The sequence below is a fragment of the Pocillopora damicornis genome, chromosome 1 (assembly GCF_964200805.1).
Source record: "Pocillopora damicornis chromosome 1, jaPocDami1.2, whole genome shotgun sequence".
Taxonomy (NCBI): Eukaryota; Metazoa; Cnidaria; class Anthozoa; order Scleractinia; family Pocilloporidae; genus Pocillopora; species Pocillopora damicornis.
The window spans coordinates 38,117,809-38,144,301 of NC_142670.1; the positions used below are offsets into that span (position 1 = coordinate 38,117,809).

Below are 26,493 nucleotides of genomic sequence, written 5' to 3' on the forward strand. Positions count from 1 at the left end.
AGGATCTGGGTAGGAGATTAAACCCAGTCTTTATTTCCTACCCCCTTCTCTACCAATTATTAGACAATCTCTAACATTATGGTAACCTCTCTTACTTCAATTCATCTGTGAAACTCTAACCTCTTCTCTTTCCTCTTTATTCATAACTGCAACTGCCTATTTTCAACTATCTAACCACACCCCATTAACTCCCAAGATCTGATAGTTAATTCTCCCCTCTTGCTGATACACACTTCCTTCTAAACTAGTAACAAGAATTTGGTGTTAGATCAAGTCAACTACTGGACAAGTTTGAATATTCTTATTACTTGTATCCTGGATCATGTATGGATATCATGGGGAGAAGTTACAAGTTACTAAATTCTAGGAGTAAAAAGGATTAAAAGCATACTCCCATTTTCTTTCCCTGTTTATCTTAGCCCCTATCTTCTACGTGACCAGCCTCTCGACTGCTCAAGAATATTGCTTCATTTGTGTGCATACAGTTTACTTAGTGATAGGTTTATGAATATAAATGACTAATTGGCATTTTGCTACAAAGCTTTTAGAACTGATAAAAAAATTCAAAAGAGCGATAAAATACACAAGGAAAATAAAAACAAGACGAATAAATTCAAAATACAGGAAAAGAAGCAAGAAGTCTAATTCCCCATAAGGAATAAAATTGACATTTGGCACAAGAACAGTTACTTTGTCTTCTTTTCTTTCCTCAAAACTATATTTTTATCCTTAAGAGGAAAGCAGCGTGAGCCTGTTTATAAGCAGTCTGTTTTTGTGGTACTTCTCTCGGTTAAACGTCTCTCAAACGCGCTCTGGTGTTCGGCATATAACCCTGTTTATGGTTGCTATGGCGATACCCTTTGTTCCTTTGATTTTATGCAAACGACATCTTTATCGCACAAACACTCGTTGAATCAGACGGAAGAAATTGATCATGCCTTTGGTTACATCTGCAGTACTTTTAGACAAAATTGCAGCACATTTAAACGCAACCTATAAATCGGAGTTACGCCAGTGACATACGGATAAGACAATGCCGGATTCTGAAAACCCTCGCTCGTACATACGGCCTGAGCCTTTGCCAATTCCATCACATCAGGGTTTGAAGATTACAGCTCGACATGCAAAGATTTACACTTGCGAAGTTCCAACTCGGAAAGAAGTTGCGAAAGAGAATTATGAACGACGTCGGCACCAGATGAGCAAATGTGGTTATCGCTCGGTAATTTATAAGCCGTACCAACCAGTTGGGGAAGTATACTTGGATGACAAGAAGCTTATTTTGAGCGCATTGGGCCAAGAACAATCGGAGCAAGATAATTTGGTGAGATAGAGATATTTTTAAACCATATAAAGAATCATTTGCTTTTTTAAAATATATAAAGACTTTCGCTTTCAACTACTCAGCGTTTTAAGAATATTTAGCGAAGTCTCTTGATTAATTTACCCACGCTAATAGCCGTCATATACTAAATTAGATGAACTGAAATGGCGTGAAAAAAATTGTCCATATTTCTTTGCGTATATGCCATTCATCGAAGATTTTCCACGATTTGAAAACATATCGCTACATATTTGTTTGATAATCCAGATATACTCTTGAATAAAAGAGTTTTTGACTTCTAAAGAGTGCACAATTGGGTATTAAAAACATGATGTTATGAAGATTTAATTTGATTCAAATATTTAGTCTAACAAATATTGCGTCAAATGAGCTTATTTGCTTTTTAAAGTAAATGTTACAATAACGCAAGGACGTATTCACCACTTTTTCAAAGGGAAAGTTTAAAAATTTGAAAAAGATCTCAGGGCTCTGCATAAAAAGAACCCGGTTTTAAAGACTAACACACAACCCACTGATGTTGCTTTCTGCATAATTAACTTTTGGTCGTGTTTTCGATTGCAAGTTAATTATTACTCACTGAACTGTAAAACTTTAAAAAATGCCTGAGCTCTCGAGATTTCTCGATTGCAAATTCATTTCGCCTTCATCGATGGCTTCAACGACGAAGGCGAAACTTTAACTTGTTACATCCTAACCGCGCTGCTCTAACACGCGTTCTTAAAATAGCTGGATCGTCTATGACTTTACTTGAGTACAAAAGACAAATTAAGTTTTAACTTGGACCTGCCTCAGCGCATTCCCTCGACTTTTCTTGCATCACATTTTTCGACCTTTCAACTCTAATCAGTGTCGATAGAGTGTGAGTCAGAACTATATCACAACTCAATAAAATACGAAGTTACAAAATTTATAACTGCATAAATTATAAAATGTTGTGTTGTGCATTTATGATCAATGATTTTTTTTCTCACGGGAAAGTGTCTGCTGAATAAAACCTTTGAATTTTTCAAGTGAGAATGGTAGAATTCTGAATTTTAAAACATCTATTCTTTTTCTTTGCTATGCTGATGATTATTTTTTATTCAAACTGCAGGGTATTAATCATTAGATTCCATCCTGTAGGTTCAAGATGAATCATCATCATCATCAGGGGAGTCAGAATCTGAAGATGAAGAATCCATGAGACAATCTAAGGTACAGAAAATATTTTTCCTTTATGACGTAACTGCTCAACAACGAACCTGATAATTTTCTAATTTTATTTTGTTAACATTGTTGTAATTTATGCAGGAAACACAACTTTAGTTCTGACTTTCAGTCAAGTTGTCCAAACCTTAGTTTCTCTCACATACAACAGTTCTTTAAAGGACCATCCTCACATGGAGATCTCACTGGGGATTAGCTGTAATTCTCAAATTCAAACCGTGGAAAATTAATCAGGCAATCCAAAGATCAGCTTAGAAACTAGATCTGATCTTGCTAAAGTTGCAACTATAAATATACAAGGCAAAAATGTTCTCTTGAGACCTGCATACTTCCAAATATTTTGTCATCTTAAGTTAATGTCTCCCCTCCCCATCCCTTACTACTTCACTGTGTTGGTCTAATATCTTGTGATTTTATCAATGGTGTTTCATCCATTTCCAGATCCCTAATTTATATATCAAATTCACAAGCCCTAGCCTAGCCAAGCTGGCCCTAGGCAGAGAAGATCAAAAGTTTGCCAGTGACAATTTGCAGTTGATTACCACTTTGTGTGTTTTTGATTAATTTTTTTTAAATTTGTTCTGTTTTATTTTAAAGGATCAACAACCTGTTGTACCTCAACCAACAAACTATAAACCCAAAGTTATAAATGACATCAGAGCACAGGTCCATAAAGGAAGGTGGGTAAATTATGAATTATTTACAAGAAATTTACTTGTTATTTTCATTTGCCATGAAAAAGGGCTTTTTTTTTCTAGTATTCATGATCAATGGAAATTCTTGTTGAATTACCTTTTGCATCCTGTAAATTCAATTTATTAATTATAATTTATTGCACTAGCAATAGTCTAATTATCCAGTTATCATAATGTTACAATCTGATGGTCTAATTTAATGATGCATAACTATTTTTCCATTCAACACCATCAGGAAAATGATACATGCTGTTCGCCTTGGCTTTGGATTATACAAGCTTGTTCATGATGAACAAAACAGAAAGGTACATAGTATTGTCAGATTTGTTATGATTTTTTGTTGCAAGTAGTAGCTAGTGTGATTGGCTCACGTCATGCACAGGCCAGTTTAATTAAGGGCTTGCTTGAATCCCCCTGGCAGGGGTCATGTATCAAAGGGAGAATTTGCAGTTGCCTAACAGTTACTGTGTTGGACTCTGAGTCAAGAGGTCTGGGTTTGGCACCTGGCTGGGTCAACATGTTGTGTTCTTGAGAAAAAACTGTGATACATTGTGTGATTCATCAAGTCACAGGTTTATTACAAACCAACGTAATGATCAGGACCCATTTGTTTGAAGGCTGATTAGCACTAACCAATGGATAAAATTAAATCCAGGTCTCTTTTTTCCTTTGTTCAAAAGCAATGTGGGATAATTTTACCTATTCTTTGTGGGGAATTCAATCATCAAATTACTTACAAAAAGAATTCTTCTGAATTTCCTTTAAGCTTTCAGATCTGAAAACAAACTTCACACTAACCCTGGGTTATCTTAACCCAGCTTTGAATGACTCGGTCCTGGTCCCAGTTGGCTAAATGTTAGCTGAGTTGGTAGAACAACTGAGCTAAAATTCAGCTGAGCTGAATTTTTTATAGGCCTAGCTTACTTCTACTACTGCTTGATAGTGTTTACTATTGTGAAAATTGCTTTCATATTCACTCATGCACACTGAGCCTCTTTTTGTTTAGGAGTATAAATGGGTCCTGACAAACTATCATGAAAATTTGACAAAATGTTGGGGGAGGAGGGGAGGAGTGGGAAGGGGTTAATCTGCAGTGGACCAGCATATTCAATCCAGGATGAATATTAATTCAATATTAAATACTCCAAGTTGTTTCATGCTATAAAACTACCAGGAAAAACTTCAACTACAGAACTTAGCCATTAAAGGCTTGTGAGAATGAACCCTTTGGTGACATTTCCTTGGTTTTTAGCAAGCTGAGGCTGATAAAGAGAGGAAACAGAAAGAAGAGGCTGCCAGAAATCAGATGAAACCAGCATCAACTGACAGTGAAGAATCTGATGATGAACTAGACATAGAACTGAAAAGGTGTGTCTGTCAGACTACAAGTGTGTCTGTCAGATTACAGGTGTGTCTGTCAGACTACAGGTGTGTCTGTCAGACTACAGGTGTGTCTGTCAGACTACAGGTGTGTCTGTCAGACTGCAGGTATGTCTGTCAGACTACAGGTGTTTCTGTCAGACTACATCATAAACTAGAGAACTCTGTTACATAACTTTTAAATTCATATGTTGCGTTTTTTAGTCTATATGAAATGTTTTTCCTGGTATATACATCAAAATGAGAGATTAGGGTGGGGTCCAAATCAAAATGATAATGATCATGTTTTGTTTATTTACCAGCTATATGATCCCACTACCAAACAGTCCAACCCGAGATTCTGAGCAAGGGTAGGTGTCTTAAGTTAAAAGCGTTGATTTTGATTGTACAATTAGGTTTTAATCAGGTTTTGCCTTATATGCCTCAGCATAAATCAGAACTTGTTATAAGGTTTGGTTTGCCTTTGGTCTACATTTATGTTCCATGATTCATTTGTTTCCTGGCAAATTTATGAATTGTGTAGAGATTATATTTTCAAATTAAAATGGGAATGATTCTGTTCCATGTTTAATGCACAGATTGGGAGAGCTCCTAGATCCACAGCAAGCCCAACAGAGACCCAACAGTTCACACTCATCGGCCAGCAGTAAACGTTGGAAACGACTGAGTAAGTAGGATTTATCTCCTTTAAGTGATTTACAAGTGCATGTTGTAGCCATGTCTTGCATATCCTGTTTAACATGCAGTATCCTTATCAGTAATTCTTTTGGAAATTCACACACCCGTACCCCTTTCTTGAGAGAAGCATGACACGACATCCCAAAGACCATGCAGATACAAAAAAAAAAAGAATTTTTCAGCAAAATTATCCAGCAAATTAACTAGATTTTAAAAAAAAAAAAGGAATGAATTCGCTAATTTTCACCTAATTTTTATCATGATAAGGTACAACTGTCAGTGCTGCGTTGTGGAGCCCACAGTCACCTCAGCCTCAGTTACAGGTCTCATCACCAAGCCCCTCCCAGTCAACAGCTGCAGATCAGCTTCAAATTGACAGGTAATTAATTGATAATGATAAAAGTGATGCAGGGAATCAGATCGTATGAAATCTTATAGCAAGGGACTGTCTTTTGAGTAACGACAGCCATGAACTTCAGTCGCACAAAGTTTTGACTGGTAGGCTAAGCAAAAATTTTGGAAAGCAAAAATTTTTGAAAATCCATGTCACCAACGACTTTAAAAAAACAGCCGAAGATCTCCGGACGAATCCTGAAAATTGCCAAAGAAATTTCGGTGATTTCATAAGTTGGTCATAATTAGAGATGAGGGAGATTTTTTGGGGGGTGGGGGACATTGTGATTAACTCGTAGGGAACCATAACGGAACTCAAATAGGGCGTAAGTTCAAGGGAAGCCTATATTCATCGGCTCTTCAACAAGTCCAAATACTACAGAATTTATGGGATTTATGATATTGTGCAACATTACGCTCACATCACATATAATTACCTGCGCACGTGTGCTGTCATATTTTCGTCAAATCCGTTTCTGCCAAAACGTGGTTTGAATGTCTTTCCCTCGTAGATCATCAACTGCCGAGCAGCCAGGCACAGATCACGTGATGGACAGTCCACCGTCCAGCCCCGCCCTCTCCCACAGGTTTTATCTCAAACCCCCCAAGTCAGCTGCCCACAGTACAATATCGAAAAGTAGCCGCAGATCCAAAAAGCTGAAAAGCCCCCGGCCTTACTCACCAGTTTATTCAAACATCAACTATACTGATGTCACAGACAGGTAAAATCTCTACAAGAATATATCTTTTTTTAATACGCGGGCTTTTGATTGAGTATAGCCTGCTCCACGCGTTCAGTTAGTGAAACGAAGCTCGATATTAAAAAAGACGACAGTTACAAAGAGGTGCAAACCTCCCTCGCTTCTCTACGCCGCTTGTATCGTACCATTTGTTATTTCGTTCCGTTTTACCAACTGAACTCTTGGGACAAGCTAGATTAAGTGTTGTAGGGCCAAAGTTGAAGTAAATCTTGAAATGATCATTAAGAATACGAAAAGTGAAGTGCATGAAGATCCAGCGATGATTTTTGGTTTAAGCTCTGCCTTGAAGTTTTTCAAGATCTGAGCTGTGCCTGGACGTTCTGCTAGATCGCAAAATTTTTAGGCGTAGTATTCAAATCATTTTGCAAAGCACTAGATCGTCTTCTAACTGCTGTAAAAGTTCGATCGAATGCCGAATTTGAGCTTCCTTTATAAATGTAGTGTATGGATCGTTCTACTTGTGCCTCCCCAGTTACAGTATGTAATGCGTTTACCTTGAACCAACGTTTTTAACGTTTCTGCTGACTGCGTAATTGTGTCATTCTACAGAAAGAACGTCTTCCGTCAGCTCTGTGCGTTGAATTGGATTCTGGAAGGAATGTCTCAGGATCAACAGCCTCCTGTAATGCCCCCAATAACAAGTTGTTGGAAACTAAAGTAAGTCGGTAATCAACTGACATCTGCATTGCCTGTCTCTTCCCTCCCCACCCCTTTTCGTACCCATTTCCCTTAGCAAAATTTAATGAGAGTTGCTCGCTATTTAGGGATTTAAACGAAGACCCAAGAGCCATTCGAAGAAGAGTGGAAAAAGACAAGGCTACCGATAAAGATTGGGTAACGTTCAAGCAAAACCCAGCGCGATTTACTCAGGTAAACTAATGTGAGCTACAGATAACTCTTTGGTGAGTTAAGCCTAACGATGGGGTAATATTTTCTAAGTGTCCTTGTATATTGCTGGATCTGCAATGTCGAAACCTTTCTTACTATTTATTTATGTTCTTTGTCACAGCGTGGAACTCGTAGAGGCACGAGACGCATCTCAATCCACCCAAATTTCATTCAACGGTTTTCAACGACAAACAATGGTGGCCAGTCCCCCACGCCTGGACCCACTTCCCTTCGTGTTCCAGCAGATGCTCGACCCAGGAGTGGAACGAGTAACACGGGAGAGACTATGGCGTCATCGCGGACGGAAATACAAACAGAGCATGCGTCTGTTGATCAGAGGGTTCCCCACAAAGAAGACAGTGGTAGCGAAACTCAAAGCAATGCGCCGAACATTGGTAAAGTTTTTGTTATTTAGAAATATGGCATAATTATTCAGGTGCTGCTCGTAGAGTGAAGGAGAGGGCCCTTAACTTCTGTTGAGCATTTGTTGATCCAGAGGATTGAATAGTGGAGCGAATCTTAGACCTTATTATTGAGGTATACAACCGCCATAAAGTAAAAACTGATAACATGACAAAATCAAGAAGACTATTGCGGGGATATTAGCTCAGGTAACAAATTCTTCTTCCGATATCTGGACATGTCTATCAAGCGGCCGCGGGCGTAAGAATCAAGATTTTGTGGCACAAAGCCTGAATAAAGAAGACGGCCTCATGCTATATTTTAGTTTCAAGATATTTGTGCTTAAAAATGTTTTATTCTTTATTTATTTATTATTTTATTTATTTGTGTTTTGTTTTGTAGTTATCATATGATTATCTGTACTCAGCAATTTTTCTTCATCTAACCACCTCTTTCTCCACGGACGTAGGGCCCACTGTGAAATTTATAGATCCAAAGATAAGAGCTGTATCAGCCCCTCCTGGACCAGTGGGGGATCCAGCAGTCGCAGCAGAAGCATTACCAGTAACTATATCTAGCACCCCTCAGAACGGAACACAGTCCGGTACCGACAAAAAGGCGCCACCATTGAAGCTTCAAAAACAGAAATCGTTCACTGTAACTACAGTGTACACTCCACCGTCAAACCCCAGTAAAGCCATGCAGAAGTTACGGGCCAAGACAAGGGCTGCAAAGGCATTCAAGAGCACATTATCGGTGAGTAATACAACTGGCGTTCGTACATTTACTTCTGAATACCAAAGTATCTTTCTAACTTAGAAGAACGTTAAAGCAACGCCTTGCGAGGGTTTACCTTGCGCGTAGAAAACACTGGAGAGGAACTAACTTACATAAACATCTTCTCGTATTCTGCATATTGAATAATATCATCAATTGCGTTTTCGTTAGTGGCTTGTTTGTAGAATTTCGATCTCGAGACAGCGCCATTAAAAGAGCGATACATCTCAAAATAACCATTGACAAGAGTGATGTCTTTTTTCGCCGCCATTCCACATTTCGAATACTCTCCAATTCGTTAATGCTGTGTAAATTGGCAGTGGGCAAACTGTAAAAACCAATTTGCAAGCGATAGACTGAGGAAGAAAAAGACAAATACCTTGCATTTTAATTTTTTATCATCTTTCTTATCTCCTTCCCCTCTATTCCCCGTTCTGGCCTGTCGCCCCTCTTCCTTCTTCTCCTCCTACTTGCCTCGGTTCCTTTTCAAATCACTGATATCGTCGTTATTACCAAAATCGTCATCGTCATTTTCAACTTTGTCGTCATTAACGTACATGAATCACCTGGACAGGTATAGTTTAGTCCAGTGGTCGAAGCGGGTACAACTGTGGTTGTTATCAGGTATCGGAGCTCAATAACAGAAAGATAAACCTTTGTTTCAGCAAAAGGAACTGGAGAAATTAACGTCGAAACCGGAGGAACAACAAACTTCCACCGATTCGCGTGTCAGGGCCTGGGTACAAGCTACAGGTGAGTGGACTAATAAAAAGACTATCATATATTATCGGACTGACTTCGATGAATTGTATTATGTCATCTGATTTTTATAAGCATTTGAGTTCTTGTGAATCATTGGTAATGATGTTAACTGCTTCTTGTTCTCTTCGAAAGCTTGCTTATATTTCTTAGTATGTTTAACTGTCTGTGACTTAAATCTGCACGCGCTGTAGTGTGTTGTTAGTAATGCCAATGTGACCAATTAAATTGTGTGCATATCACAGGTTTTAAAGTGATCCCTACGAATTTTTATCTAACTTTTGGACCTGTTGAATTTTTCTCTTTCAGGTGCAGTAAATAACAAGAGGTACGAAATTATATTTTCTTTTTACAACCGTCTTACCAGCTCATTTGCTTGTCAGACTCTGTGAATCTGTTAGTTTTTTTTTGGTTTGTGCGTTTGCTTTTTTAAAAGCAAACCTTACATTCGCACATATCCATAAACCGTTTGTTCGCAAATCCGATTCCGTAATCAATCATGAACTGTAGTTTCCATGCAGGTTCGGTTTTTTAATTAACTGAAAGAAGACTTGCGGCAGTGACCCTGCATCCCTTAATTGAACATAATTTATTCCTCTTCAAGATTTGCAGCGGCAGCGATCGCAGCATTTGGAGCCATAAGCTTAGACCATCGCGTGGAAAAAGTCCCGATTGACTTGAAGACGAAATTCAACGAAGTAGCAGACGAGAAAGCGCTGGTATTACACGATAACTTGGAAGTTAGGGACAGGTTGGTTGTTATCGTTGTTGTTTTTTTTCTAACTATGATGTTGTTGTTGTTATTGTTGTTTATTTTGTCTTCGTGTAAGTAGACCATGTGCAGGCTCTTCACCCTCTGATAACCTCGACGGGGTGGGGTGAGAAGCTCGTGAATGAGGAGAAAATGTCTGCACCTTACCCCACTGCTCTTTGTATTGTCACTGAGATCCGGTTTTCTCGCGGGGCAGTGAGATGTCTTGGGTGCTCATCAATGGTGTAAGATGTAAGGTTCAGTATCAAGAGGTGGATGAAAGATAAGAGAAAAAGTTGTAGCGTTTAAGTTTAATTTAACCCCAAGTTGTTTTTATTTAGGACTCGACTGCAAGTATTGGAGCGTAAACTGATGTGTCTGGAGACATTTAACAACATCTACAAAGCTCTGGATCAGATGAGAAGTGGCAGTGTATTACCCGACACAGAAACGAATGAAGAGATGCGACAGCGAGTCACTGAGGAATGTAAATGGTTTGTACATCAACTGTTTTCATCAGCATTAATTTTTTTGTCCTGTGATCAAATCATCGGAACACTTACAGAAACTTAGTTTAGTTTTGAATTTTTAGAGTTGCACATGAAATATACTCTCTTAGAGCTAACCATCTTTACAAGTAATTGAATAGCTAGTTATATTACAGGTAAAATAAAGGAATACTCGTATGAGTATCTGTAATAATGAAAACTATTACTCAAGCAAAAACCGACAAGAATTTTTGTTGAAAGGAAAAACTCGTCACACATTACATTGCAACTACGGTCTCATCCTTTTACTACACCTCTCACTCACGAATTGTTCTCACTAATTTGGCCTTTTTACTTTGTGGTGCAATCGCCTTCCTAGTCATACCAGACTTTTAGTTTTGTTTCATTAATTGTAATCTGAGTTATCCCTTAAGGCTACGTATGGTAGAGTGCGCCTTTTAAATGAGTTTCTTAAACTCAGCACTGAAATAATCACGGTAGCCAATCAGAATAGAGAAAAATACGAAGGGAAGCCAATAAGAGTCCAAGTTAACGTATGTCGCTACCCTGAAGCGCGGGAAAACTTTGGTGGCTTAACCTTGATCGATTTTGGTGCACATCTGATTACTTTTTCTTTTTTTTTTTTCTTTTAATTGTTTTGTGCTTGTGTTGAGAGGCAGGGCGAGTTTGCATAAACACTAAAATCGTTATTATTGATTTATTGATATTAGGTACAAGGACTTACTAAGCAATTTACCTCAAGAGGTTAGGGCTGATCGCTGCTGTACACTGGTGTTAAACAAGATAGCTGGTTATGGCTCGGTAAGTGTTTTAAGATGGTGTCAGGTAACACCATAATGCTGCCGCAATGGCATTTTGTATTCTTCTTGTGTATAATTCCACGCATGATTGGCGAAAACACGTCAAAAATGGCCGACGTTTACTTAATGGCCAGAGGGGTGAAAATTGTCGGGTATGTTAACCTTCCTTTCCTTTTGTCATTTTCTGGATTAAGGAGTAACCTTGTTTTAGTAAAACAATAATAAAGCAATTTTTCTTTGCATCGGTTTCTCTTTACCCAATATCACTGCGTTCTGACCGCGTAGATATTGGGTTCTCGTTGAGCGAGTGAGCAACGAAATAATATGTTCCCCGTTGGATTCGGACCCGGACTAGACTCAATTTCTGGTCGACTACCCCGTCAATTTCGCTTAATATATATTTTCGGGGAAACAAGCAATGTATTGTTAATAACGGCATATGCTTTTTTTAAGCTTGAAGGTCGAAAGATAAGTGGTAGTCAATTCCTGAAGGTGCTATCGACGCTTCGAGTGTGGGAAATTTGTGCTCCTGATATAAATGCAGCTATAGAGGTAACTAAATCTTAACAATGTGGATATTTCTGAGTGAGTGGGGATCTTCTCACACGAAGAGAGTGTGTTATCTATTTTCATCTTGAATATTACTCAGTTTTAAGTTGTTTAATCTTTGGTTGAAGCCAAATTGTGTGACTATCGAAAATAAAATGTCTTGACTTTACTCTCATGTTGTTTAAATTGGTGTTGGGCCAATCAAAGTAAAGCTTTAGTTCAGTTTCTTTCACACAGTAATTTTTACTATAATTTTTTATCTTTATCTCAGAAACTGATCCTAAAAATTCATCTTTATCGACCAGTACTCAGAATTACTTACTATTTTTGTTTCATTTTGATTTTGACAGTTTGTCCGTGAGAAGGTCGTAGAGATGTCAGAACTGGAGTTCGAAGATTGGCTAAACGCTAAATTTCCTCAACCACAGAGACCTGTTTCTGCACCGCCCCCAAGAAGCAGTGGTTTTCGATATTAAGTAGGTCATTTGTTGGGATAAACTGAGAAGCTTAAGCCTGAAATACGGAGCGACTCTCCAAAGATGTTTCTTTTGTTTCAGTGAAGACGAGGATGGGGTATAGGCGTATTACCCAACTGCACGAGGTTTTGTTTCTGTTCTTGGTCTAAGTTCCGGATCAAAATAGAAAACTAATTAAAAGCGCAGTGATTTTAGAGTAACGTAGTGAATGTTTCTTTTTTAGGATATTTTAAGCGATTTTTATTGATATAAAAAGAACTTGTCAAGGGTAGTGAAATATCTCAACCTGGTGCAACTAGGGAAAAAATCTCAAAGGTGTGGAGTCCGATGGTTAGGTTGTACGTTGTATCATAGTTGACGCTAACAGTAGTTCAGTAGGTCATACTACTTCACACCAACTCAGGTCCGCGCCTGAAACATCCAGTCGGCTAACGCTCGAAACTATCTTGTTATAATCTTCTCTCCCCCTCTCCCCCCCTTTCCCCCCCCCCCCCGACGCAACACCACAGCTTCTTTAGAAACTTACCCCCTTTATTCAAGAAATTTGCCTGTAACTTTGATGTAACAACACAGTCGGAGTATTCAGAAATCAAGCTACAGGTAGTAATGCATAGACTCAGTTTTTTAACCAAAAATTGTTTATGATATTTAAGTTTGTTCCATCTTTTACTCATTTATAAAAATATAACTTTCTATAAGATACTGGTGAGTATTTCAAAGAGTAAATTTTTTAACACGTTTAAAGCATCGCTCTGTTTCTTACGTCTGGTATATTTATTTTTATAGACAGAAATTTTAGCGACTTGTTGCATATGTTTTTTTCTAAAATAAATCTTTTGTCATGAGCAGTTTATAAAATCAAAATTAATGTTGGATAAATACTTAGTATTTTGTATGTTCTTGCAAACTAAGTGGAATAAAATATAAAAATTTTTTTCTTAAGTATTTCTATTTGTTCAGTCGTCTTTTCGTTTGATCCCGGCGTTGAAGTGTTCTGTCGGGCCCAACCCCCTCCGCAACCGATCGTTCGGTTTTGTCAACGCAACGCATAAGAGAGTGTATTGTGTTACAACAACTGCGATGAAGACTTGGTCGGGCGAGCAAGAAAAAAAACAGGAAGTCTAAGACCGCACATAACTACTGAAATAGCACAATTTTTATACCACTGAAAAGAACTGGAGGTTTTATAAAAACGCTAGAGAATAGTGTTGTAAAAGATTTATAATCACATGCAAAACAGAAAACCTATCGCATCCCATGTATTCACACAATTAAAAAATCCAAACGTGGACACTAGTCTCTAAAATCCACAATCGGACATTAGTGTCCAAAATCTAAAATGGGACACTTTAATCTAAATTCCAAGATCGGACAGTAGCTTCGAAAATCCAAAATAGGAATCAGACACTAGTATCCAAAATCCAGCATGGGACACTTGCATGTAGAATCCAAACTCGGACAGCAGTGTCAAAAATCCAAAATCGTACGTTAGTGTACAAAATAAAAAATCGTACGCTACTGGTTTCGCCTCCTATCATATCAGAGACAGTAGCCACAACAAGAACAAGGATGATAACAAAATTTGTCAGTAGCTATAACCCTGAAATCACCAAGGATGAGAACTCAATTGTTTGTCGAGTGCCGGAATGCCGAACAACTAAGATACTCCAAAAACCATAAATAAATTGCACCGGATAAGGGCGGGATATTATGCCCTGAACCTGGGATAAACGCCAGCAAGATGGGCTCTTTGACTGTTAAGCTCATTTGATCTCTAGCTGTCAAGAGGCTAATATTTTTTTACAGTAGTTTAGTGCAGTAGAAAAGGCAATCAAACTATTCTGAAGTGGCTCACCTAACTCAATCTTCATCGTCTGTAACATGCAAAAATTTTTTTTTTTTTTATGATAAAGTCTGATGAGGCAAACGCCTGCCTTCCTTCAGTTAATCGAAGGTATATCTGATCTTACCCTGCTCCTACAGGCAAATTTCGTAAACTTCCTGTGTGCGGACATAGAGAGAATTCTGTGGAGCTTGAGTTTCTCAAATTAACGGTAATTTGTTAACCAATTGTCACACAGAGAAACCCGTAAAATGATCTTAATCAATGCTTTGCCCAGACGCGTTCAAAGAGGATCAAATTTTTTGGCAGATTTCCATTGACCTTCGTATTCCTGTTTCACTGAATCGCAACAGACAGAAGAGGCAAGAAAATGGAGTCGAACTCAAAGTCCTCCAAAGCGTATCGCACTCGCGATCTTTTTCCTTCTGTGAAACCCTCTTATCTGTCTCTCAATTTAGTCTTTGTGTGCATAATCCTTCTGTTGAGGAACGAATCTACATACTATCGTTTGTTAGCGTTGGAAAAACAGATAAAGGTTTTGTCAACGAAGCAGAGCTGTGCTGAGAGTGGCTCTTATGCAAATCGCAACGAAATGTCCGTCAAGCCGCAACTGGATTCTGATCAGATTTTTGCCAGGAGGATCAAGACTCCTGTTGCAAAGAAGCTTGATTATCCCTCAGGTAGAGAAATTTGCAAAACATTTGGTATAACTTTTATTTTGATGATCAGCAGGAGAAGTAGAAGTAAGAATCTAAATTGAATGTGTTCTTTGATAACGCTATATCCATTTTAATCTCTTGATTGTGCCAACTAGAGGAGAAGGTCAGTATCCAACGACGCTCAAAACTTGAAGTGTATTTTCGAAACTTTATATTTTCCATATGGCTGATGCAAACTTGCATGCAACCTTAATGAGAGAACGCAGTAGCGTAGTTGGGCAATCGAGCCATGAACTGTGTTATCATATAACTTGTCGCGTAACTTGAGCGCAACATACAGTCAACTGTTGTTGGTTTTCGTCTGCAAAATGCTTTAAATAGCTCAGCATGAGCATTGGCTTCACTTCATTTTCCTGTCAGCTCGAAAGTGTCAGCAGCTCTTCATCCACAGGACGTATAAACAGATATTACAAAGGTGCTTTCGTCGGCTTGAGGCCGAGGTCATCAATGTTTGCTTTGATTTATAAGTTGAAGTGTTCTTGACAGCTGTAGTCATGACTAAGTTTTAACCGATAAATCAAGTCGAACAGTGGCTGAGTTTATGAGGATCGAATTCATGCTATCTGTAGTTAGTTGGCAGCAAATAGACTGCGTAATATTTCCAAAATTAAATCATGATAATTCATTTATTTTCATTCAGTTAATCCACTGTTTATATCTATCTGTATTTGATTCCAAGGACTTCTTTCATTTCTGTTTTTGTCTTTTAGTTCACACATAATTCTATTGATTTTTTTGCAGTATCCCTCAGTAAGTCCTATTCAGAAATGTTACGCACAGTTACTAACTGTGCGTAACATTTGACAATATAGTAGCCTGGTGGACTCATCTGATTTTGTAATGATAATATTGTCATCTGCACGCTAAATCAAATATCAGTTCAATATAAATAGGAGGTAAATTCATTTCTTTAAGGTGAAAGCGGGCGGGACAAAATTACCAAGGCCACAAGGACTCGCAGGCATGTTTCAAATGTTATCACAATTGATGACGTACGCAATGAAATCGCCAAGCACCTTGAACAGCTCATTCCCACAAAGTATTGCAAGTCAACCGAAAAAGTCTGTCCAGCAGGCCCCCCCGGAAGCCCTGGCGTCCAAGGTGCGAAAGGGAAACGTGGCAGGAGGGGAACACAAGGGAAAAGAGGACTACAAGGTAATATGGGTCCACCAGGTAGGCATGGAAAACCGGGGATGACTGGACCTGTCGGACCAAAAGGAGTGAAAGGGAACCGGGGAGAGCAAGGCCCGAAAGGCATGCCAGGACCGCCCGGTAGACCCGGAGAGTCAATATCTGCCCCAAAAGTCACGACATCACCTGCTGAACAGACTCGAGATGAAGGAAGAAATGCAACGTTTTACTGCACAGTTTCTGGGAACCCACGTCCTCAAGTCGAATGGAGATTCAAGAGTGCGAAGCTTGTCTCTGGATCAGAACACTTGATTAAAGATGGGGAATTGACAATTAAACGTTTAAAGTACAGTGATGCCGGACAATACTATTGTGTCGCCACAAATGTCCTTGGATCACACGAAAGTTATGGAAATTTAAGTGTTCGAGGTGAGGACAAAATTCGCTGAAACTGATTAGAAGGCATTATTTTCATTTTACAATGGAATGGCTCTTATATTGTCATTTCCAAGCCAAAGCTGATTTGAACCACCCCATAGATACCTAAACCAACCACTGAGAATTTTGTCGAGATAAAATACCCTGCCATTACAACATTAACCGGCAATACGGCACAGTATACTTCCTGGATCAGTAGGGTCGTATTACAACAGGAGAGAACGTTAGTTAATTTTTCTCTTTCACTCATATTTCAATCATGCTCTGCTGGCTTGATACAGGTCTTCCTATTTTCACCGTTGTACCTCCATCTCTTGCAACACCAAAGGAGAGTTCTACCTTCCAACAAGCTTGTCAAGCTGAAGGGTTTCCACCTCCTACCATAAGTTGGCGCAGATCTGGGCTGTCTTTACCAACTGGAAAAACTGTCATAAGTAATGGAAGCCTGGTGATAAATAATATTTGCCCTGTTGACAGCGGATTGTACCAATGTGAGGCAACAAACAGTCTGGGTTCAAAGAAGACCTCCATGAACGTGGTAGTACAGCAGCAAGGTTTGAAGGTTTTTGTTTATATGCTTACTTTAAGCATTACTCTCGGTGTTTAAGCATTCTTTGAATAATGGGAACGTTACCCTTGAAAACCCTTCGGAATTCCTTTAATACTGGACTAATGAGGAAAGAAAACAAGTGCTGCGCGCTCGTTCGATTTTAAAATCACGCGTGTTATTTTAGACCTAATATTCATGAAAAAATTAGGCGCGTCTGATTGCCTGTAAACGAGTGCATTTTTTATGTTACACGAACGCAAAGTTGTAATACAAGTGGCAATTTTTATGTACTTTATCAACAAGAAGTAACATGTTTTCTATTGCAATTTGGTATAATAAGTATAGGTAATAACATGATTTCTAATGCGATTTGAAGTAAATAAGCGCGGATAAATTTTTCAAAGACAACAAAATTGTACGAGCCCGTAGGGCAAGTGGAGTTCGTAGTCTTTAAAAAATTTACTCGTGCTTATTTTTACACCAAATTGCAAGAGAAATCTTGTAAATAATGTAGATGAGAAAACATCACAGAAAGTCATGATAGATGAAATTTTGCAAGTGCGCGCGCGCTATTTGTAATTTGCACTCGTGTTACACGAGAATGCGCTCGTTTTCAGCCAATCAGAAGCGCGTAATTGGTTCATGTACATTATTAGCACTTGTAAATCTTTCAAAGACTACAAATTTCACCTGCCCTACGGGTTCGTGTAATTTTGTTGTCTTTGAAAAATTTACAAGCGCTTATTAACACCAACCTACACTCGAAATCATGTTGTTACCTATTCAAATTGCACTCCACTTGGTTCAGTTACCATGTACGACCGGTGGATATAATAGACTCGACCAATATTTTTTTTCATCTCTTCTTGTCAAAATAGTTATGAACCAACTATCTCTACATGAACACCTGAGCTGTTGGGTAGTTCAGAAGTAAAAAACCTACAATCATTCAACGATCTATACAATAATTCCTATCATTTTCGTTTAAAGCCATATCAACTTATTTTTCAATAGATTACGACTGCTGGCGCAGCAGATCCAAAAGTCCAGACAGAAGCTGGAGCCACAGTCCTGGCAAGATTGACGCAGTCGATTTCCAAACAAATAGTGACATCACACTGCTGGGATACCGTCTGTGGGGAGTCCACAAAGGTTCAACCACTCTCCAGGCTACTGTTCGATTATATCGTGGAGGCTCCTTGATCAAAGAAACGACTGGATCCTACTACACCACATCCTCAGTAAAAACGTTTGAAGTTCGTTTTTCTCAGGGTATTTCTCTTCGTGCAGGTGTATTATACACAGCAACATCACAATTAACCACAAATGGTCATCAAACGCATGCTCATTCAGATGGTATGCCGAGTATTTCATGTGCAGGTATCACTGTAACGTTTGCAAAATCATCCAAAGATAACAACAACTCAGGTGTATCCTATGGCCAAATACCAGCGCTGATCTTTCTTTCCCCAACCAGACACTGCTAAAAATGGCTTCCACAGTTTCCACTCACATTATTAATTTTGTTTATTTTCATTCAGTCTGAGATGTTTCACACAATAACGGTAGATCTCAATAACCTGTATAGAAAATGCTGGAGCAGGTTTACCATACGTACATTTGTATCGTGGAAATTCCTTGATAGCACAAAAGACTGGATCCCATTGCAACACATTCGCAATGAAGACGGTTGAAGTTAACCTGCGGAGCAGGCGTAATTTTGGCGAGCGAGTGCTCAGTTTTGATCCTTTTTTCAAGTAACTGCTAATTGGGAATTCATAGTTTCACTCACAAAACCCATTTTGTATAATTTGATGAAACATTTTTACCCATTTCAATTCATTTTAGAATATTTTTATAATTAACACAGCTGAAAAAAAAAATTCAAATTTCTTAATACCAAGTTAATTATTTTTGGCATAAAATTAACCCTGATGATGAAGAAGACAGTTGGTGACAGTAATATCGATAGGGAAACAGGTAATAAGAGATGCCGCTTTCACTGCTACCGTCGTTGTCATATTTTTACCCCTCGGGATTCCCATGAGTGACCAAGACAGAGCTTCTCCATATAATATCAATACAATATCAAGCAGACAAGTGATGAGAAAATAGAGAGATATCAGTCAGGGGATCCAATGCCAAATTGTCCTAACTAACATCCTAAGAATGGTTTAGCAGACTGTAAAAAAAATCATTAGTGAGATACTGAGAGGGAGAAAGTTAACAGCGAGAAGAAGGACTGTGTGAAACTAAGCCAATCAAATCAACGATACGGTAAAGTTCAAAATAAGGTTTGATCAGAATTCAAGACTAACGTGCGGGTGATCAGTTTAAAATACTTTTGTGTCGATTGTCGCAAGTAGCATTTTCTCACGTACTCTAATAAGTGTTTCTTTTTTTTTTCATAACCTCAACAGTTATTAAACTCATGCGCTAATTGTAAGAGGAATGAACAATTCTAATACTGCACAAGGCAGAGCCAGGATACCTTTTGTTTACATATAGCTACTGTTAAAGTTTCATGAGATTCTTGGGGAGGGCTGGGAAGTCATCATTGCATGAAAATGTTGCGTTATTTTAGCTTAGTGACGTAATCACATGCAAAACAGAAAACCTATCGCATCCCATATATTCACAAAGTCAAAAATCCAAACGTGGACACTAATGTCTAAAATCCAAATCGGACATTAGTGTCAAAAATATATAATCGGGCGCTAGTGTCCCAAATCCAAAATCGGACACTATAGTAACCAAAATCCAAGTCCTCTGTCTTTTCAAATGAGATATTTAAAATTTCCTTCAGAAGATCGGGGGGAAGTCGCGAAGGCCAAGGGCTGAATGCACTCAAATTATGATCGCTCGGTGCGCTGGAATTAGCTTTAAGCTCTGGCTGGTTATTAGCAAACTGTCAGAGAAACCTGAAGAAAAATGAGGGAGGGGGGGGGGGGGAGGGCCGAGGTCCTCAATGGAGAAAGCGTGATTTTTACATAAGGGCGGGATATCATTCCCTGAATCCAGGATAAATCCCAGCAAGATGGGCTTTTTGACTCGTAAGCTCGTTTGATCTCTACCTGTCAAGAGGCTAATATTTTTTACAGTAGTTTAGTGCAGTAGAAAAGGCGATCAGACTATTCTTAAGTGGCTCACTTAACTCAATCTTCATCGTCTGTAACATGCAAAATCCTTTTTTTTTTTGTGATGATTATGTCTGATAAGGCAAACGCCTGCCTTCCTTCGGTTAATCGAAAGTATGTATGATCTAACCCTGCTCTTACAGGGAAATTCCGTAAACATCCTGTGTGACATAGAGAGAATTCTTTGGGCTGGAGTTTCTCAAATTAACGGTAACTTGTTAACCATTTGATTAACAAATAAACCCGTAAAATGATCTTAATCAATACTTTGGTTATCTGCCCGGACGTGTTCAAAGAGGATCAAATTTTTTGGCAGATTTTCATTAACCTTCGTGTTCCTGTTTTACTGAAACGCAACAGACAGAAGAGGCGAGAAAATGGAGTCGAACTCAAAGTCTTCCAAAGCGTATCGCGCTCACGATCTTTTTCCTGCTTTGAAACCTTCTTATCTGTCTCTCAGTTTAGTCTTTGTGTGTATAATCCTTCTGTTGAGGAACGAATCTACAAACGATCGTTTGCTAGCGTTGGAAAAACAGATGAAGGTTTTGTCAACAACACAAAGCTGTGCTGAGACTGGCTCCGATGCAAATCGCAACGAAATGTTCGTCAAGCCGCAACTGGATTCTGATCAGATGTTTGCCAGGAGGATCAAGACTCCTTTTACGAAGAAGCTTGATTATCCCTCAGGTAGAGAAATTTGCAAAAAAATTTGTTAAACTTTTATTTTGACTATCAGTAGAAGGAGTAGAAGTAACTATCTAAATTTAAAATGTTCTTTGATGACACTGTATCCTTCCAAGTCTTTTGATCGTGCCAACTTAAAGAAAAGGTGAGTGCTTTCGTCTGCATGAGGCCGAGGTCATCAATGTTTGTTTTGATAAGCTGAAGTGTTTCGTTAATTGAAGCAAACTAAAAAGACGGCCGTACTCATGACTAAGTTTTTACCAGTAAATCAAGTCGAACAGTGGCTCAGCTTATGAGGATCGAATTCATGCTGTCTGTAGTTAGTTGTCAGTAAATATACTGCGTAATATTTTCAAAGATGAAATCATGATAATTCATTTATTTTTCATTCCGTTAATCCACTGTTTATATCTATCTGTATCTGATACCATGGACTTCTTTTGTATCTGTTTTGGTCTTCTCGTTCACACATTATTCTGTTGATTTTGTCCGGTATTCCTCATTAAGTCCCATCCACAAATGTTATTTACATTTACGGCGTAGTAACTTGGTGGACTCATTTGATTTTGGAATGATAAAAACTTCATCTGTACCCTAAATCAAATATCAGTTCAATATATAGGAGGTAATTTATATTCTGCACTGACTTAAATACGCAAAATGACGGCAAGGTACTAGCATATGTCCTGTGTGGTAAGCGCCGTATATCCGAAACCCAATTTTTTAAATTTTTATTAAACATTTTTACCCATTTTAATAAATCTCAGGTCTAAATTGATTTCAAGATATCATTATTACCGCTGATGAAAAGATATTTTTTTCCAAGATAAGAAATCGTATAGACGAGCTACGCACAAATGCACTTCGGCCTATGCCGACCGGCCTCGCAACATCTTGGAAAACTTACATTCAGCAGTTTTCTTTTCCTGTCAATTGAAAATTGCTGTTCTTGTTGTTGCTTTGATTTTTTTTTTGCTTATTGACCATGCAATGTTGACCAACTAGTTTTTGTCTGACCGCTCTCGTATGTCGTTGTGCTTGTTTCTTCCACTTTGGTTTCTTAATGTCTTGAGTTGCCTTTCAGCAACTTAGTAAACTCGTCCTAAATCTATCTGAAAGAAAATATGAATTGTTTTCAATAAGGATGATAAATATCATTAATTTCTTCAGGTAAAAGTCAACAAAACCGACCGGACATACCTCTCATGGTAAGCAGAAATCGCAGGAAAGCTCCAGCAAGTTTACCTAATGTCATCACAATTGATGACGTACGCAGAGAGATCACCAAGCACTTAGAACAGCTCATTCCTACAAAGTATTGCAAGTCGACCGAAAAAGTCTGCCCTTCGGGTCCCCCCGGAAGTCCTGGCGTTAAAGGAGTAAAAGGATCTCGTGGTAGGAGGGGACCACGAGGAAAACAGGGACGACAGGGTATTATGGGTCCACCAGGTAGGCATGGAAAGCCAGGAATGGCTGGACCTGTTGGACCGAGAGGGGCAAAAGGAGACCGGGGCGAGCCAGGCTCGAGAGGCATACCAGGACCACCAGGTAGTCCTGGAGAGTCAATATCTGCCCCACAAGTCACGATATCACCTGCTGAACAGACTCAAGATGAAGGAAAGGATACGAAGTTTTATTGTTCGATTAGCGGGAATCCACCTCCCAGATCTGAATGGAAGTTTAAGGGCAGGAAGCTTATTTCAGGCTCTAAACATGTGGTCAACGATGGAGCATTGACAATTAGACGTTTGAACTACAGTGATGCTGGACGGTATTCTTGTGCTGCGACTAATATCCTTGGATCGCATGAAGGGTCAGGAAATTTAACTGTTCGAGGTAAGAATTTTATATCCAAATTTGATATCTTGTCTGAAACGTTCCTATATTGCTGACGGCGAGAAAAAGATTGATTTAACAGTAAAATATGTAAGTTTTAAGGACTTCGGTCCTCAAGCGTTGAAAATACCCCAAACTGAAGACTACACTGCCTGACCATTTCACATTAAGATTATGTATGGGGACAATTCCGAAAAAGAATTGGAAAGAAACTTATACGACCCTTCGTACCCTTCCCTTAATTGTTAAGAGGTTTCCGGTGAGCCTGAATAGATTATTCTCTGTAGAGGTTCATCAATTACAGTTTTTTCTAATCATACATGCAGTATATTTTCTTCTGTTTTCTTTTTTTTATGTAGGTCTTCCCATTTTGATCTCTCCACCACCGTCTGTCATCACGCCAAAGGAGTATTCCACGTTGAACGAGACATGTCAAGCTAAAGGGTTTCCACGTCCCTCCATAAACTGGACCAGACTAGGAATGCCTTTCCCTGCAGGGAAGACTACGATCAGCGGAGGCAGCCTAACTATAAATAACTTGAGTCCTGCCGACAGCGGAGTGTACGAATGTAGAGCGACAAACAGCATGGGTACAACGAAAACAAAGATGAACGTGGCAGTGCAACGAGATCCATTTAAAGGTTTGTATAGCCTAGGCATTTACTTGGTGACAGACTGTTCGACAGACTAAATTCATGACTGACTGGCTCACTGACGTCTAACAAAATGGTTAAGGCTGTGCTTAATTCTCCCACCGAATTTGAATATACTTTCATTCGGAATACGTTATAGCTTACTGACCTCCATATACGGTTCGATCGTGGTCAAATTTTCCGCCTTCTTCTAAACGACCAATTGTTAGCCTTATGATAAAGCACCGTGCGGTCGTTACCACGAATTCTAAAACCTCAGGTAGGCTGTATCGCTAGGTCAATGCAGTAGGTCCTCAATGTGATATTTTCACGTAATGACCTCACTGTCAGTTGTAAGCGTTCAACAATTTAGAGCAACATTCCCTCCTTGATACTTGAACTGCTTGATACAATAAATCAAGGAGCTAGAAACGACCATCATCTAAGCACTTCTGCAAACCTAAAAGGAGCAAGTAACTTCAAACCTGGATAAAAGTATGCACAAAGGTTCACCCATAAAAAAATTTTAGCTATTCATGTGACTTCCACTTCCTCACATGTTCATTTTGATGGTCTGTTTGATTTCATTATTTTTATCATTATTATTATTACTACTGTTATCATTACTTTTTGTCATTATCATTGTTACTATTATCAGTATCGTTATTAACACTTTTATCAATACCCTGAATTACTATAATCATTATTATTAACATTACTATCGTTATTATTATTATCATCTTATAATCATTCTTATTATCATCATCATTACTATTATCATTATTTTATATTCTTTATTTGCTATAATCCCTAAAAATATTCACAAAAATTATGATAAATTCCTTAAAAATCGAAAAATACATTAAAATATTTAATAAAAATTTAAGAAAGAACTAACGGATGCACGCTTCGTTTACGTTTACTTCTTGAACTTTAAAGGTGGAGTGTTATAATAATATCATTATTTTTTTTTTATTGTTATCATTATTGTTAACAATTATTGTTATATCAATTGCTGTAGTTCTATTACTGTTTCTTTTTCTTATTTTTATTCTCACGTTGACGTTGCGTTTTACTGAGTTATGATTGCTGGAGAGACCTGCACACCTCAAAGTCCTAAATATGAATAGAGATCATTTTTGTTTACCATACATTTCGATTTCCTTCAATTTTACCGCTCATTTTGATTTTTCTTTTCACTCACTCGGCTGGATTGCTGACGTAACCTTGGATCTCGAATGGTCGGTTCCAATTTGAGAGACTCCTCCTCTATATCCTCTTCGTTCTTAGCACTTTCATGGAAGAGAAACAATTTCGCCCACAGCAACCGAAATCTCCCCTTTAGTGATGAAAATTCACTCAAGCACATTATATAAAATCATACAAGTGACATCGATCAGAGCTCATCGTCGATCCAGCTCGGACGCTATTGACTATTTCTGTTGCTTTTGTTGTTTTCTACTTGTTACTATTATTTATGTAACCTACAGTTGTTATTAACTTCTCGTCTTGAAATGTTATTTTATCATACAGATTGTGACTGTTGGCGAACTCGTAGCCCTCAAAGTACTGGTGGAAATTGGGGATACATTACAACTGGATCCTCCACCTCTCCAGGAAATGTTGACGCTATCGATTTCCAAACGAGTGGTGATGTTCTCCTGAAAGGATATCGACTTTGGGGAGTCAACAGCGGTTCAACTACTTTCCAAGTCACCATTCGATTGTATCAGGAAGGTATCTTGATTGGCGAGAGGACTGGATCCTTCTTCACCAGAGCCTCAGACAAGACATTCAAAGTGTATTTTTTGCAGGGAATTTCTATTCGAGCAGGTCTTACTTACACTGCAACAGCTAAGATAGTAACAAATAAATATACTAATTCTCTTCAGGATGGTATGTCAAGTACGTCATGTTCTAAGGTTACAGTTACCTTTAAAAATTCTTCAAAAAACTCTAACGGATCTAGTACATCTAGAGGCCAAATACCCGCTCTAATTCTCGGTTCACTACAATGTCAAATATAGAATCACTACTAATCGAAATTTAGGAATAAGATAAAAGTCTGATCCAATGAAATAAAGAGAAGAAGCCTAAATAAGGTAAATAGAGGGAGCCTAATCTGAGACGTGACCCGTTTACAACAATTGAATTTAGTAGCCTGTTAGTCGTTTTCCTTATGAAGTCGTACGTAAGATTGTTAGGTTAGTAAAACGCGATTATAACATATTGGATCATAACTTGAGAAACCTATGGGCTCAAGAACGAAAAAAGGAAAAACCTTATTTTAATTTTCCAAGAGAATTCCAGTTGTCGTGCCTTACGTCAGTTGTCATGTTCAATGAGATCGTCTGAGTGAGGATATCAGCCATTACCGACAACCGTCCTTCTCAAGCTCTTCCTCCGCTCAGAGAGTTACGCAAGGCAAACAAACATGATGTTTCTCATCAATTTTCTCTTTACAAGATGCAACTGGCCTTAATATCCGAACCCGAAAAGTTTAGATAAAAAGACATCTTATTTCTTTCTTTAATAGTAATTTCAATAAGTACCTGTTACAGTAGTCAATCTTGGATTAACTTATGTATTTCTTAATTACGTTATGAGTAAAACTTTTTATATGGGCAACTAACTGTGTTATTATTACTGTGAGTCAGTAATGTTCGTTGTGGAGGGCAATGTATAGTATTTGGTAGTAAAACTGTTAAGAAAACATGCTGTAATGTTAGTTTTATGATGTAATGTTATTTAGCTATGATTTAGACTGATTTTGTAAAAAACAAAGATAATAGTCATAATTTTAATGATGATTAATGACAAAAAAGGCATAACGAAATTTTTAACTGGGGAGAACTTTTAATTTTGTGGGTCATGTTATACAGTGGCATTGTAAATAATAATTAACAATAAATATACACCACACAGGTGAGTAGTGCTTTTCGCGCGTGATGATTGGCTAGTTTGGAAGTGGATAGCAATTACTGTTTACCTCCGAGACAAATCTTATGTCAAGAGTTAAATTTCCGACCATTTTAGGGAATGTTTTTTATCTGTGTGTATACTAAAACAATTATTCATCTCAGTGTCCTTGAAAGTAGTGGATGAATACCTCAACGCTTCGCGGCTAAGTAAATATCGACTAACATTCACCTCC

At 38.3% G+C, this 26,493-nt stretch overlaps 3 protein-coding genes and 1 long non-coding RNA gene across 5 annotated transcripts; 3 read left to right on the plus strand and 1 right to left on the minus strand.

Annotated features, from left to right (window-relative positions):
• The first annotated feature begins 855 nt into the window (after positions 1 to 855).
• LOC113674380 (uncharacterized) lies at positions 856 to 13,311 on the plus strand. 2 transcript variants are annotated; one of them, XM_027190863.2, is made up of 20 exons: positions 856 to 1,324; positions 2,468 to 2,539; positions 3,149 to 3,231; positions 3,482 to 3,551; positions 4,499 to 4,614; positions 4,929 to 4,976; positions 5,205 to 5,293; positions 5,572 to 5,683; positions 6,210 to 6,419; positions 7,008 to 7,115; positions 7,223 to 7,328; positions 7,468 to 7,741; positions 8,218 to 8,504; positions 9,191 to 9,278; positions 9,594 to 9,612; positions 9,889 to 10,035; positions 10,377 to 10,529; positions 11,255 to 11,345; positions 11,798 to 11,896; positions 12,244 to 13,311. In XM_027190863.2, exons 1-20 carry the CDS (start codon positions 1,034 to 1,036, stop codon positions 12,367 to 12,369), a joined length of 2,589 nt encoding a protein of 862 aa, XP_027046664.2. In that variant the 5' UTR covers positions 856 to 1,033; the 3' UTR covers positions 12,370 to 13,311. The 2 variants fall into 2 exon arrangements, with proteins under 2 accessions (XP_027046664.2, XP_027046665.2); XM_027190864.2 differs by lacking the exon at positions 2,468 to 2,539 and having other exon boundaries at positions 889 to 1,324.
• On the minus strand, positions 5,181 to 6,229 carry LOC149053695 (uncharacterized). The gene is made up of 2 exons (XR_016188035.1): positions 6,135 to 6,229; positions 5,181 to 5,420 (listed from the first exon to the last, which is right to left on the minus strand). It is a non-coding gene; the product is annotated as an uncharacterized LOC149053695 (long non-coding RNA).
• Positions 13,312 to 14,524: 1,213 nt separating the features above from the next.
• Positions 14,525 to 19,496, plus strand: LOC149053696 (uncharacterized). Its single transcript, XM_089210893.1, has 4 exons — positions 14,525 to 14,892; positions 15,847 to 16,491; positions 16,782 to 17,054; positions 18,065 to 19,496. Exons 1-4 carry the CDS (start codon positions 14,583 to 14,585, stop codon positions 18,535 to 18,537), a joined length of 1,701 nt encoding a protein of 566 aa, XP_089067019.1. The 5' UTR covers positions 14,525 to 14,582; the 3' UTR covers positions 18,538 to 19,496.
• On the plus strand, positions 18,065 to 26,268 carry LOC149053697 (uncharacterized). The gene is made up of 4 exons (XM_089210884.1): positions 18,065 to 20,874; positions 22,042 to 22,707; positions 23,067 to 23,348; positions 24,873 to 26,268. Exons 1-4 carry the CDS (start codon positions 20,565 to 20,567, stop codon positions 25,364 to 25,366), a joined length of 1,752 nt encoding a protein of 583 aa, XP_089067010.1. The 5' UTR covers positions 18,065 to 20,564; the 3' UTR covers positions 25,367 to 26,268.
• The last annotated feature ends 225 nt before the right edge of the window (positions 26,269 to 26,493 follow it).